Source organism: Rhodnius prolixus, unplaced genomic scaffold (assembly GCF_049639745.1).
Source record: "Rhodnius prolixus isolate KJV_2025 unplaced genomic scaffold, Rpr scaffold_8, whole genome shotgun sequence".
Lineage (NCBI taxonomy): Eukaryota > Metazoa > Arthropoda > Insecta > Hemiptera > Reduviidae > Rhodnius > Rhodnius prolixus.
This window is the reverse complement of record NW_027411593.1, coordinates 12,561,052-12,576,731: the sequence shown is the minus strand read 5'-3', so window position 1 is coordinate 12,576,731 and position 15,680 is coordinate 12,561,052. Positions and strand designations below refer to the sequence as shown.

Sequence of the window (15,680 nt, the reverse complement as noted above, 5' to 3'; positions counted from 1 at the left end):
TTCCAAGACTTTCTTCAGTTGGATTTCTCACGGCAATAATATCAATTTTCTACGATTTTTAAAGTAAAACTAAATGTTAAGCTGCCTTTTGCAGTATTTAGATTATTGAATACAGAATCCTGTTTTTTGAATTGTTGACAATAATCAGTATTTAGAAATGGAAATGTTTGAGATAAGCTTATTGTCACATTCACTCACGATTCAACCAATACATTCACGATACCATCAACTCCAAATCCCAGAAAAATATTGCAAATAGTGTTTGATCTCTTTGTACATAGTTTAAAAGAAAACAAATCAGGTGAGTATAATACACTTATTAATTAAATTACTTAGGATTTGTCTAAAGCCTTAGAGTGCGGGCTTCAACGGCCCTAAATCAGATGTTGTGTTTTTTAACTCATGTATGTCGGAGTTCTGGGAGTGGTTAGCCTCGCAGCCATCCTCCTTTGAATGTGCTTTGTGGGCTGTCGTTATCCAAATAGTTGTTTTGGGACTTTTCTGGAGTTGGTTTTGAGATACTGTCGTTTCCTCCTTCAGATATCTGGTTAGTTCCCTTGCAACAGAAGCAAGCGCAGTCAACACCTCTACTCACAGAACTTTTAAAGCATTCGTAGGAACGGTTTTTTTTTTTTTTTTTTTTGTATCATTGTTTCAACTTATTAACCAATCAACAACTTGTATTTGTTTTTAGCAATATCTGGCTGGTAGGTTTTTAAATATTGTAATTTTTAATAAATTCTACCAAAGGGGAATACACGTAGATATTATTTGAAAATATTATCTCCTTAAAATAGAGGGGAACAGTGCAATATCTTGTGATCTCATTAAAAAACTTTTCTTTTTCTTTTTTGTAATTAGGGCAAACCATAACTGTGTTCAAAATCCTCCGTCTCATTACATCTCCTACAAAGAGGAGAGGCTAATTTACCTATTCTAAACAAATATGACTTACGAATAACATGGTTTGCTCGCATTCTATTTATTATGGTACAATTCTTTTGCCAAAATAACCATCTGTAAACCATAATAAGAACGGTTAGAAGTGGTTATCTTCTAAAGTACCATTTCAGTGAATTGAACGGGAGTTACCATCTATCCAAGTCATTTTAGAATAAGTAGATTGCTGAAATTCATATTTTGATGAGAATCTCTTGCAATTAATGAATGAATGCAGTTATTTTAATTTTTAAACCGTCTATCATATCATCTTATAAAAGTCAAAGTTATAGAAAAGAAAGATTGGAAATTTAATTTATTTATAATTTCAATTTTGTTTATAGCTAATTCTATTCACTACCTTTCGTTACAAAAAAAAAATTTGGCTTACAAAGTTCTTTTGTAAAGTGTGGATGGGCATATTCAGAATTGAGCACAATAAGCTCAGAAGTGGCACGGTTCAATACATGTTGAATAATTTAGATATTCAGACTAATGCTTGCTGAACATGAACTCCTACTTACTAAAAGACACTTTCCAGCAGTCTTGCTTACGATTAGATAAGTTTAATTAAATCAACAAACAATATGATTTTTGTAATTTAAATAAATAAAAAAAAATGAAGCTGTTCGAAAGTGTACTTGAATATTTAATATAGTGTCCAGGAAAGGTTTGTTCCGGTCGACTCTATTTTGAAGGTATGTCCGTTGGAGTTGACACAGAAATTTAAACGCTTTGACCGTCCTCTCCCGAACTCAATGCAAATTTGATGATGAACACAATCTGTAGCATCTAGCTAAGTTGGCGAGTTACTTAGAGCAGAATCATTTTTTCCACACTTTTTTTTTTTTTTTTTGGAATGAATAAATAGTTAATTTTCTGTATTTTTACCGTCTTCACATAAACCAGCTTAAATAATTTGCCTTAACATTCTGACAGTTATTGATGGTATGGACACTCTACACTCCCTAGCCCAGGAAGAGTGTCCTTCAGAACAGTTCGCACATTTTAGTGGGGCCGTGCACTCGCCATTGGGGCTTGGTAGGCCGCACAATCCGCAGACCTGGTACTGGCAGCTACAATTCACCGCTGTGTGGGCAGACTTCATACATTTGAGGCAGCGCACTGGACTAGGAATGTAAAGCCGAACTCCCAATACCAAGTATCCAATCTTGACCTTCCTAGGAGTATAGGGCTATCAAAGGTAAGCACCATTGCCGGTGTAGGTGTAGGTGCTGCTGCCCTGTTCTGCTTCCTGGAAGTTAGTCTCTTAATTTCTATAACATTTTGTGAGGCTAATTCTTCTTTAATTTCATTCTCATCACAATAAAGTAATTCATAAGAACCGATTACACCTCTATAGACATTCAAGCCCCTATGATCACCGCTTCATTGCAGAAAACTGTCACACTTAGTAAATTTTCAAAGTGAGCCTTTGACATAACTTTTAGCAATAATGTCCAATTTCTCAGCTTCTTGATTTCAGAACCAGGTACTATGTTATTCAAAGCCTTGTATAGCTTTATAACACTTACTTCCTTAAGAGACTTCTTCTCATCCACCATTTTCATTATCATAAATTTTCTTTCTAATACACTGCCTGATGAAAAAAGAGGGTTTGTTTGAGGATTCATAATAGTATGAATAAGGTTTATCTCCTAAGTGGTCCAGCCTCTCTGGACTCTCAAATGGGCCCCGGTAGTAGCCACCCCTTTGTAAAGGTAATGGGGTACCGGGGCAGACCATCATAGAAGATATAGTCAAACACCCATGAACGACCCAGTCACTGTGTAAAAAACAATGTAGTGCCTCCACGGGTCTCATCCTAACCCACAGGACCCACAAGAAAGTATGGTCGTCCCAAGCCAATTGATCGAACTAGGGCTGTCGTTCGACCTCCCCTATAGACGAAGAAAGGGCCAAAGACGAATGTTAGACTTGAGAGTCCGCAGATCTCCGTCGCCCTCAGCGCCCAGGATCCCTCTTTCCGACGACATGGGTTGCCACGCACGGCAAACACGTGGGAGACCGTGAACTTCTCAAAGACCCTAGTGTACGCGTGTAATTCACTGAAAGTCTGGGTGTGAATGTGTGATATGTGTGTGTGTGTGTGAATGTGTATGTATGTATATATGTATGAATGTGTTTGTGTATGTGTGCTGACGTACCTCTGGGGGTGTCACTACCCAGGAACAGCTAATCTGCACCCCCTACGGGGTAAAAATAATTAGTCTCACTAGTTTATTTTAAAATCTCTTCTGTTTTCAGGAGGAAAGGCCTTAAGTATTTCTTTACTGAAACTTAGAAGGTATCAATTGAATTTTCCCACCTCACCATTTAAATTGTCTACAATTCAAAAAGAATTACGTCCTTATTATTCTACATTATGCAAGGTTTCACATGTTGAATCGATCTAATTTGTTAAATAAGAAGTAGAAACCATCGGAAAATGTAGTAAAGTTTTCTTAATTTCACTAGAATGCTGCTGTTTAAGTATTTGGTAGTTAATAATGAGGCCAATGCTACATTGCACATGTTGGGTCGATCAAATTTGTTAAATAAGACGAAGAAACCATTGGAAAAAGTAGGGTTTGTTCCCTATTTTCAATAGAATTCGGCTGTTTTAGTATTTGATAGCTAATAATGAGGCCAATGCTAGGTTCTCACATGATGGGTCAATCTAATTTGAATAATAAGAAGTAAAAACCATCAGAAAAAGTAGGATTTGTTCCCTATTTTCTGTATAACGCTGCTGTTTTAGTAGTTAATATCCAGCCTATGCTACATTGTACATATTGGGTCGATCTAATTTGTAAAATAAGACGTAGAAACCATTGGAAAAAGTAGGATTTGTTCCCTATTTTCAATAGAATTTTGCTGTTTATGAAAGTCTTAGTTAATATTAAGGCTAAAGCTGAATTGTACCTGATGGGTTGATCTAATTTGATAAATAAAAAGGTAAAACCATCAGAAAAAGAGGGAATTTTCTCATTATTTTTACAGAAAACTGCAGGTTCAGTATTTGGGGTAATGGAAGGTTACTTTAGCGAATAGATATTTTAGTTTTTTTTTTTGTTTTTTTTTGGCGCATCAACAGCTGAGGTTATTAGCGCCCGGAGCTTTTTTCAGTGCACTGCCGGCCTCCGGACAGTGTTCTCTCGTTACAGACAACACTGTCCATCACCGGACAGTGAGCTGTAAGAAGCTCCTAGGAAGAGAAAATCTAAGGGTCAGCTGCTGGATTCGAACCCGGGACCTCCGCGTGGGAGTCCAGTATGCTAACCTCATAGCTAATCCCTTCCCTTAGATATTTTAGTTTTTAGCTATTTTGTTGGAAGTGGTTACATTGAAGTTATTAAAATTTGTATGAAGAGCTATTATTTTTATTTGGAAATTTAACCATGAATGTTTATTTAAGTGTAGCTCTTAGGGAAGTGAACTTATTTTCGCGAATCGATTTTCACAGCATGATGTACGTTCTGCTTCCTCTAATATTTACCAAGTAAATATATTTCTAACTAAAATTCCGAGTTACAAGAATACCGTTTCACCAAAAGTGCGTCAAAACAGAGCAACCTTTACAAGTTCTCCACCATTTCCTAAGCAGCGTCAAACTCTTTTATGTGAACTTAGTTATGAGGAACAAGTTAGCTCAGTGGACAACGCACTAAATTTCTACACGGGGATTCCGAGGGAGTCCGGTGATAGACAATTTTCTCCCTAATGTTAGTACAGTAAAAAAGCTCCTGACGCCTTTGACTTCAGAATTTGAAGCGCCTTAAATTAATAAAAGAAAAAGAGTATGTTTTCTTCTAACTCTATTTTAATTTCGGTGTATTAATTTAAGTAGGTTTCTGATATGAGTACGTTTCCTTCAACTTGAGAGCGAACATGTGCAATGATTTTGTAAATTATATTTTTAGTGCATTCGATAAGATTTAAGATAATTTATTTAAGAGAAAGTCACGTGATTGTTCACACGAGATTGTTTACTAAAATGTATTATCACTAAATTTACATTTAAATGTGCCACCTATTACAGGAAACACATTTCTTGCTATTAAATTAAACCAAGAGGATGTGGTTGTTAAAGTGATATCAACAAATGTATTTAAATGCAGCCCAAAAATAATCAACATTCCAGATCGAAATCACGCTCTGGGTAAGTAGTAATATATATGTTTTTTTTTATACCAAGCAAACTATAAATATATAAACTGTTTATCCTGTATCTAAGTACATATTTTACATTAATCCCAGTAAAGGAAAGGAGCGCATCAGGCGAATGTTAAGCACCAAAACGTTTAATACACACTAGAAAAAGTCAAAGATGATCCCCGGTCCTTAAACCATTGCTTTAGTTTATAGTATTTTTACTAAAAATTATGGGTATTCGCTAAATATGTTGATTTTTCTCAGTTAACATTAGTTTAAATTCTTAAATCTCCTCTTAAAAATAACAAATACTTTAAAAAAAAAAAATGTTCAATGTCTACGCCAGGTGTAAAGGGAAGCGCAGACATACCCTTGATAAAGGGAGGAACCCCACCCACGAAAATGTATGGAAAAACTTCTAATATAAGGCTGTAAAAAAATGTAATTGTAAAGTAGGGTATATGTATTATTTAACAAATTGCACGTCCAAGATTAGTTTAAATTGCACATCTCTTTTGCCTCTGAATAGACACGTCAGTTTACAGTGTTCATTCTAAATATAGTTTTTTAATCCAAAAATTAGACAGAATTTAGATTAGATTAGGTTCCACATGGGTTGACCGGTCAGCTCCCGCGTACCGGGCATTTTTTGGGTGAGCCGATAGTTGGCGCACCACTGCGGCATTTTGATGAACAGTATGTGGTTCATACCCTTTTGAGCGTACTGTAGGAACCCTTCCAGCCAGACGTCTCATTAGGCTTTGTCTTGAATGCTCAGGATCCCAGACAATAAGTACCAATACTCAAAAAATAAAAACACAAGAAAATCTATAAAGTGTCTCACTTCGAAACCAGTAGAGCCACCTGAATGTGGAAGAAAATGTGCGGGTTTAAAATGTGTTTCTTATAATCTAGCATCAGAAATGTATTTATATTATACTTTTTGAAAGATGTCATTTGTTTTTCTTGGCTTTCCAAGATACCGTTCCCCGAATTGCCACTCTCATTCCAGGAGCTACCCGAGAACTTCACAGTGTAATAAGCTGAAAGTAATTACTTAATTATTAAAGTAATTAAAATACACACTAGTTTATTTTACAGCTTAAAGTGAACAAGTTGCGTAATTTCTTTAATAAACATATTCTCATAAACAAACTCATCAATAAAGAGATTGCATTATGACCCAAAATTCTTTTTAAAATGAAAAAATAATTATTTCATATTACCATACATCTTGTACACTGTGCATTTAACGTATAACAATAATTTACTGCCCTGATCTAATGTTCAAAATAAAAGGCACGTACTGCAATATTACATATTGTGTTTAAATATTTATAGTAAAAACATTCAACTAATAGTATTTATTATAAATAATAAATTAAACTAATGGTTTGACGTTTAGCCCCGCTTCAAAAATAGGCGATTACTTTACATTACTTTACGAAAAAGTACATTATAATAATCAAATAGATTTAGTATTAATATATGGGATTAGGTTGTATTGTATCCTAAAAGGAGGTTGGCCTATTCACCTTCGATATTTTAGGATTTATTTTTTTACAGAAACAAAAATGGCATTAAAAGTGAGTTCAGTGAACTTATATCCTTTGGAAAATGCTAAAGCACATAACACTTACAAATTTGAAGCCGTACATTTGAGCCCACCAACTGCTATATTCAGAAGAGGACAGGAATTTGATTTGGAAATTGTATTTAGCAACCGTTCTTTCAATAGTCAAGTGGACAAATTAAGGATTATTTTTAACTATGGTGCGTTGTTTTTTTCTCTCTTTTTATAAATTAATATGCATGAAGAAGTAAGTTATTACTGTTTAATTTTTAAGTTGTAGTTTTTAAGAGTAGGTTATGAAAGCTAAAATTCTTAAAACTTTTATATGAATTATGTATTGTGATAAATATTAATTGATGTATAATTAATATCCATTACCTATGTTTAGCCTTTGAAGGTAGGCCAGAAACTTTGGCAAAAAATAATTCATAAAAATTGAATGAGACCAGTAAAATGATAACTAATGATATTATACAAACAATTACTTCCCTAAATTTCGTTTTCTTTAATTGGTGTACAGAAGATGAAGAGAAAAAACCTCAGTCTCCTAGAGGTGGTGCCTGGCTGGTTGATAGCGAAGATTTGGCCGACGATCCGAACGTGTGGTCTCTCAGAACCATCAAAAATGAAGGAAAATCTCTAAAATTAAAAGTAAGCCTCACATTTATTCAAATTTATTTGATTTTTTAATTCAAACATAAAAAATTAAAACTTTCTTAATCCATGAAATTTCCAGATGAAAACTCCCGTAATTTGCGCTGTCGGAGCGTGGACAATTAAAATTAAACTCGATCTCAGATCACGTCTTGGTGGATCAACTTATGAGCATCCAGATTTAGTGTACATACTATTTAATCCATGGAATAAGAGTAAATATTTTAATTTTCTTCAAATAATTTAATTAGACACCGTTTAAATCATCTATGGGATTATATATTCTGTTGTAAAATAATATTATCTTCCCAGATGTAAACGTTCCTTATCTTCAAAACGTTTTTAATCAAGTCTCTTTAATTTATATAAATACAAACTTTCCATTAAATTAACTTCTTAATGGTTCAATAAAGCGATTCACATTTTATAGGAGTTCAAAATATTCTTTTATTTATTAATTAATTTGAATCTGGGAAGATAGAAAGTAACAAAATTATGAATAATTTGAACTAGAATTCTGTTCGTCTTTGTTGCCTTCAATCATTTTGTGGTTCAATGATTATTCACCATTAAATCATCCACTTAATGTGGATATAAAGGAAATTTCTCAGTCAAAAACTTAGCAATGGAATAAAACCCTTTATTAAGGATACTCACGCCACCATAACAAATGAAATTTTTCTACGAATCCTCTTAAACGTAAAATTTAGATATTCACTTGAACATCCATTTAATGTAACGGATATGGGAATAAAGAACACCTCTTAGAAAAAAGAGCAAGGAAAATTATCCCTTCTTTGCAGCAGATACTTTTGAACAGTAAGACAGATCATTTTAAGAAATCAATTTAATATGACAAGAACTCTTCTTAGAATAGGAAGAAACTGCTGGAAGCGGAATATTTATCAAGAAAAATAATATTGAACGGAAAGTTTAATATGGTGCAATCGAGGGGGCGCCCCAAGAACAGATGGAAGGAAAGTTTGCCCAAGAATTTAACGAAATTCATCAAGAGAATGAGGCGCATGCTATCAACAAAGAAATGTGGGTTACCGATTGATTCCTCAGTAGGGGAAACAAATGATCAACCTCTTGAGGTAGAAACTAATTTCTGCCATGAAATGATATTAGTTTAAAAAAAGGTTGCTTACAATTATGTAATATCCAGATGAATTTATTAGAGCCCGATACAATTAGTTCAATGTGTCAGAGAAGCCACCGATGAATAATATATTTTTGTCAACGCCTTGAATGATGAGGAAAAACTTTACCTAGATGAAAAAGACCTACTCCTACTGTATGCTGATTATATCTTCTGGCATGGAACACTTGCAATTTCTTTTTCTCTTCTTGGTACTTTTAAATGATTGAATTTTAGGATAAAATACTGACACGAAATCATAAGCAAGGCATACTTCTCTAGCTTCGAGAATCTAGCTTCTCAATTTTTCAGCATGCCTTGCTTATGATTTCGTCTCAGTATTTGATCCTAAAATTCATTTAAAAGTAGTAGTTTAAAAATTCTGTAAAAAGCTGAGGGAATCTCTGACATTGAATGGCTTTAATTTGTCATCGATGATCGCTAATGGATATTTTATTATTTTCTATTTTATCTTGGCAAATCTTTTAAGCCCGTACTTACACTTGAAAGTGTGCTCAGAATATTCTTGTAAAAAGAATAAAAAGGAATAACTAGAGTATTTGTACTGTTGTAGATGATACCGTGTATATGCCTGATACTCATCTGCTGGAAGAATACGTAATGAATGATGTTGGCAAGGTGTACGTTGGTAATCAGGTGTCATCCGTAGGTCGCCAATGGTTGTTTGGTCAGTTTGAAGCACATGTATTGCCTATCTGTCGCAAAGTATTGGAGCCAACTTGGGAAGAACTTTCGTATAACAAAAGATGTGACCCAATCTATGTGTCCAGAGCATGTTCAGGAGTGGTAACTATTTCCAAAAAAATAATTTATTCATAAAATCTTTCTCTAAAAATTAATTTAAGAAATGCCATCAATATTAAACGAGGTTGTTTTCCTTATTTTTTTTTTTTTTTTTGGGCGCATCAACAGCTGAGGTCATTAGCGCCCGGAGCTTTTTCCAGTGCACTGCCGGCCTCCGGACAGTGTTCTCTCGTTACAGATGACACTGTCCATCACCGGACAGTGAGCTGTAAGAAGCTCCTAGGAAGAGAAAATCTAAGGGTCAGCTGCTGGATTCGAACCCGGGACCTCCGCGTGGGAATCCAGTATACTAACCTCATAGCTAATCCCTTCCCTCCTTATTTTATTATTATTATTATTGTTATTATTTTAATGATTTAAGGCGGGTTCACAAGGTTATTGGCGCCCGGAGCTTTTTTCAGTGCACTGCCGGCCTCCGGACAGTGTTCTCTCGTTACATACAACACTGTCCATCACCGGACAGTGAGCTGTCAGAAGCTCCTAAGAAGAGAAAATCTAAGGGTCAGCAGCTGGATTCGAACCCGAGACCTCCGCGTGGGAGTCCAGTACGCTAACCGTTTAAAAAAAATTATTTTCTTTTACTGGCAAGGGGAAGTAATGTAAATTTTAATATCGAGTATTCTCTGGAAATACACATTCTGGAGCTGAATGGGGATAGGGGGGAAATGCTAAAATGACTTTTTTAAGTTCAAGTGGGTTACGGTTTAATTAAATGAATAATGTAATTTAGAAGAAAATATTTCGTGACGTTCGGGGGTTTGAGTAAAATGCCTATATTAGAACCTTGAGAAAATTGTCAGAGTTTTTGAGATTTGAAGGGAGATATGATGTTAGGCTATCCCGAAAGTGTTCCCTCAATTACCTATCATGTTACCAAGAGATAATCTGAAGAGTAAGTCAAATGTCATTAACATGATCATAATAATAATCAATCATTCTAGGGAAAAATTCTTCAAGGGAACTGGAGTGGTGACTACGAAGGTGGGACCAATCCTTCATTGTGGACCGGATCTGCACCAATTTTGAAAGAATATTCAATAACTGGTTCGCCGGTGAAATATGGCCAGTGTTGGGTTTTCGCTTCGCTTGGATGTTCAGGTGAGAACAGTTAATTTATAAAGAAAATATCTTTTATTCTTCAAATTTTGTTGCGGATGAAAGCGAATTTATTTTTGGTCTGTAAGGCGAATTTTAAAAAGTTCATAGAATACAATTAAGTGGTTCACTTATGCTTTATTGGACATGTTTAGTCTGAATACCTAGAGACATGTTACGGACCTCTACAGAAATAAGAATAGTCTGAGTCATGGATGGTAGTTGAGTAGTCGAAAAAATAGTAATTAGTTAACCTATTTTATTATTATTATTGCAGTCTGCCGTGCCCTGGGGATACCAGCTAGAGTGGTAACTAATATAATTTCTGCACAAGATTACGATGAATCACTAACAATTGATAAGTATTTTGACGCCGCTGGTGAATTAATAAGAGGTGAATCGCTTTGGAATTTCCATGCTTGGATTGATGTATGGTTAGCACGTCCAGATCTACCATTGGGATATGGCGGATGGCAAGCAGTTGATCCTACGATGAGTAAGTAACCAGTAATTAATAAAAGTAAATACTTATTTTGTCAGAAATACTTCTTATAATTTGTGACATTCAGGTACTGGACCTTCATCATTAGAAGCTATTAAGCGTGGAGAAGTTGGATACGCATTTGATGTTCCTGAAAAAATTTCAGAAGTTAATGCTGATTTAGTTGATTGGAAAGTGGATGAAGAAGCTTTGCTTGGCTTTAAAAAAATAAAAACGGTTACAAATTAGTGAGTACTTTTAAAAAACTAGTATTTCGGAATTGAAAGGCAGATTTCCTATCAGCATTATTTTATTTATTATTTTTATTATTTGAAAGGTACACTAGCGCTATCTGCCCAATTAGTAACAGTAACAACATTGAACACTAACTCAGGGCAGAAGTTACCTAGCAGTAACACTGTCTAAGTAAGCTCTAGGATTAACTACTCTCTTCAATACAGATAAAATCGCCAAGCCACAGGCGTTTTAATCACCTAGACACTTTAATTTAAAATAAAGCTTAAAACAAAGTAGTGTGAACATATATCTAAAACATTTTGTAGGTTCATTACAATAAAATACCAGTTTCGAAATGCACAAAATTGCCCTGAGTGAGGTGAAGAGCGTACCCAGAAAAACTTAGTCATACTCATTATCATGTTGATTTAAGTGCAACATCCACGTTATTGATCACCTCTGTATATCTTTTACAACAACATTTCTGGAAGACCCGAAATCTGGTTCACGAACTTCTGCCAGACATTTCCCTCTTTAAACTTTTTTTTCTTTACCTTTCCCATTTTTATATTGTCTATATTCTCGTTTCACCATTTCTATTTGCAGTAGTTCAAGCTAGGTCTCCTTCACTATTGATCCTAACAGCTACTGTATCTGATACATCACATATTTTCAGTACTTTCCCTTGCTGTTACTAAAGTAATAAGGAAGTAATGGGTTCGTATCATTTACATGTCATTCCTAAAAAAACATATTATCTGCGTCAATCTGATTAATCAAACTCTTACGAATAACCTAAATAGGCCCGAAGTACGAAAAACATGCATTCAATTAGATCATATCTATCACTGTGGACCTATCGCATTTTTCAATTCCCTCGATTGTTCCATAAAATAAAGATCACAAAAAACTATACGACATAAATAGATTTATATCGCTAGTATAGAAGAATGAAAAATTAAAATTAAAGTATGTCTTTTTTTGGCTTATTACAAAGTGGGTATGTTGATTCATTAAAAATGGTTTTAGTGTTGGATACCAGATGTTAACTAAAAGACCACACATCTTTGATCCAAGTGGGGAGAGAGATAGAGATGATGTTATGTACCAGTACAAGAATCCTGAAGGTTTGTTACTATATTTTTTTTTTTTAAACAAGAATTTTGATTGAAATTGAAGCATACATATTTAATTCTTTGAATTAGAGACTATTTGTTAAATATTTAGGCACAAAAGAAGAACGTCTGGCCTTGCTAAGAGCTGCAATGCATTGTAGTTCAAGATCATGTGCAGTTTTTGAATTAGAAGATGCTAAACAACTGGTAGAAATTAAATTTTCAATTTCTAAAATTGAAAAAATCCACATAGGCAAAAGTTTTACGATTATTTTGGATATAGAGGTAACTTTTTTTTCTTACTTGCTTAATTAAATTACTATTTGATAATAGTAACAATTTAGGAAGGAGTAGGTTAGGCAGTGTGAATGTGTGTGTGAAAGAGGTGTGGGGGGGGCCAATGTCGGGGCAGGGGTGGCAAACTTTTGTCTTCTTGTCTCGCAGGACGTCTTCCTGCACTTTCTCGGGAGCCACTGCTTTCTAGGACGGGTGGGTCTGTGTCGGGATTGGCACCCTGGCACGCGTATGAATGGGCTGCGTAAATGTAAATAGATTTAGGATTGTAAATGAGTGAGAGGAAAATAGAGTACTCCACTCAATGTATATATAGGAATATAACTATTAGGATGAATGTATTTATTAGGATGAATGTATTTATTAGGATGATTGTATTTATTAGGATGATTGTATTTATTAGGACGAATGTAATTAATAAGATGAGTATATGAGTGTACATATAAATGTGTAAATAGGTTTTTTTAAAATTTAGGTTAGATCTCTATGGGGTGCGAGGAATATCGAGTACTCCACCCCAACATTAGTTAGTTAGGTTAGAAGAAAATAGGAGTTAGGCCAACCGTTAGGTTTGTATCGATCAGATTGACTAGGTTAGGCTGTGTAGTAAAGTGTCTATTCTACAGTATAGTTTAGGTGCAAAGGTTGTTTAGGTTGTTGCGCACCTTACAAAAACCCCAAACAAACAAACAAATTACTATTTATTTTTCATAATTATTCCTTTATTGCTTAATATTTTATACAATTTATTTTTTAGAATACTGTGGGAGAAAAAAGAAAAGTGCAACTAGTTTTCACTTTGTTTAGCCTTTACTATAATGGAAACAAAGCAAACAATATTAAAAAAATTGTTCAAACCATTGAACTTGCACCGAATGAAAGTAAACCTAATTAACTTATAAGACAATAATTAATTATGACTTCTGTTGTTTCCATAATAATTTCATTAATTTAACAATTTCAGAAAAACAATTCCAAGCTAATATTACTTCAGAAGATTACGTGGATAAGTTAGTCGAGTTTAGCCTTATGAAATTGTATTTAATTGCTACTGTGGATGAGACCAAACAAACCTTTGTCGGAGAAGAAGACTACCAAGTTATAAAACCTACTTTAACCATTCAGGTATTTTCTGTTAACATCTACATTAACACTTTGATTTCTTTCTTTTTTGCTCTTCTTTGGGCCTCTTCTCTGCATCCAGTTATTTCCATAATCAATAAGATAATTTACAATATTAATTAATAAGGGATGGTAAAGCTGTGGATTTGTAAGTGGGAGATTTCCAGTGCGCATCGCGCATGTACTACCAACTTTTTGTTTGTTAGAAAATTGTTAAAAGTTAAGAATTTGCTTCAACCCTCGACGGCACCTAATTGGTAGTTGAAAGTTAATCCCTGCTTACTTTACTTACTCCATTATTAATTTCTCTCTCTGGAAATAAAGGTAAACATTGAAAAGTTATTTTTGTTTCATTTTTCAGGCAGTCGGAAGTCTTTCTGTGGGCAAACCAGGAAAAATTGTTTTCCAGCTTAAAAATCCACTGAAGAAGAAGTTGACTGAATGCGTTCTAGCTTTTGATGGCCCAGGGATCCTAAAATACCAGAAAAACTCTTTTAGGTTTTTAATATTTTTTAAAAATTTTTGTTGGCGTTTTCGACTGTTAGCACCGTCCGAAGTTATACTACTTGTAATTGCAATAAGGTTCCAATTATGCATGCTAGACTTGAATTGATAAACATTAAACAAATTCTGATCATCTAAACTCTCTAATTCCGGAATTAGAGATTCCATTAAAAAAAATGGTAAAAACACAGTGAATATTTATTACAATTCTAATAATGGTATTTATTTATATATTGTTCACTTTCAGAGACGTGCTTCCAGAGGAGAATTTTAAAATGGAGGCTACAGTGACTCCATCCACATCAGGAAAGTTAACTTTGGTTGCAATATTTTATTCCAAAGAATTGCAAGATATAATGGGCTCTGCTTTGATTGATGTTACCTCTTAAAATTGATAAATTTACTCGTTTATTATTTTATTTTCTGCTATATTTTTGTCTCCAATTCTCAAAATAATTATAATTGCATATTTTATGATTTATAACGTACTATCTATATTAATGAAGAGATTATCCATTATACAAATATATGACACATAAATTATGAGATTTTATTTTGCCTTAAAAAGAAAATGGATGTAAACTATTTCCAAGACTTTCATCAGTTGGATTTCTCACGGCGGCAATATATCGATTTTTAAAGTAAAACTAAATGTTAAGCTGCCTTTTGTAATATTTAGATTATTGAATACTGATTACTGATTATTGAATTGATGACAATAATCAGAATTCAGAAATACGAGTAGGTAAGCCTACTGACACAATCATCCACGATATCATCAACTCAAAATCCCAGAAAAATATTGCAAACAAGTAAACACTTATGTTTGGTCTCTTTGTACACAGTTTAAAAGAAAACAAATCAGGTGAGTATATTACACTTATTAATTAAATTACTTAGGATTTGTCTACAGCTTTAGACCTAGGGCCTCAACGGCCCTAAACCAGATGTTGGCATGTTTTTTAACTCAGTATGTCGGAGTTCTGGGAGTGGCCATCCTCGCAGCCATCCTCCTTTGGATGTGCTTTGTAGGCTGTCGTTGTCCAAATAGGGACTTTTCTGGAGTTGGTTTTGAGATACTGTCGTTTCCTCTTTCAGATATCTGGTTAGTTCCCTTGCAACAGTAGCAAGCGCAGTCAGCACCACTACTCACCAGAACTTTTGAATGCTTCTTTACCAGATCTAACAAGTCCCTTGCATAGTCTGAATTAATTTTCTTTTTTATTTCTTTCTCTTGGCTTGTCGACAGCCTCTTTCCTTTGCCTAGACCCTCTCCAATTCTCTTTTCAATTCCTGATCATTCGTTTCTCGTTACTGTATCGTTTCAAGAATATTAGGGCCGATTAGAGTTCACAGGATGTTGTGCTAGACCTTTCCCTTGCATGTTCATCAGTTTTTCAATCTATAAATGTTCAAGGATCCAGAAATATCTAACCATTTTTTTCTGGGCAAGATGGTTTTGGCGTTTTCTGCCTTCTGCTGTCTGCTTAGAATTCCTGTACCTATAATATTATAGCTGTTGACTTTCACATAGATTATCCTTGA

General features: G+C 34.3%; 1 protein-coding gene across 1 annotated transcript; it reads left to right on the top strand.

Moving 5' to 3' along the window:
* Window positions 1-4,433: 4,433 nt before the first annotated feature.
* On the top strand, window positions 4,434-14,681 carry LOC141450878 (hemocyte protein-glutamine gamma-glutamyltransferase-like). Its single transcript, XM_074121749.1, has 15 exons — window positions 4,434-4,441; window positions 4,982-5,101; window positions 6,661-6,867; window positions 7,188-7,318; window positions 7,404-7,536; window positions 9,037-9,269; window positions 10,229-10,385; window positions 10,660-10,878; window positions 10,952-11,111; window positions 12,130-12,227; window positions 12,328-12,500; window positions 13,267-13,390; window positions 13,474-13,634; window positions 13,993-14,129; window positions 14,383-14,681. The coding sequence occupies exons 3-15, from the start codon at window positions 6,669-6,671 to the stop codon at window positions 14,522-14,524; spliced, it is 2,067 nt and encodes a 688-aa protein (XP_073977850.1). The 5' UTR covers window positions 4,434-4,441; window positions 4,982-5,101; window positions 6,661-6,668; the 3' UTR covers window positions 14,525-14,681.
* Window positions 14,682-15,680: the final 999 nt, after the last annotated feature.

Coding starts and splice junctions, on each gene's coding strand:
- LOC141450878 (XM_074121749.1), top strand. CDS start 6,669: ATGGCATTAAAAGTGAGTTCAGTGAACTTATATCCTTTGGAAAATGCT. Junction 7,537..9,036: donor ATTTAATCCATGGAATAAGA/GTAAATATTTTA, acceptor GTACTGTTGTAG/ATGATACCGTGTATATGCCT. Junction 10,879..10,951: donor AGCAGTTGATCCTACGATGA/GTAAGTAACCAG, acceptor TGTGACATTCAG/GTACTGGACCTTCATCATTA.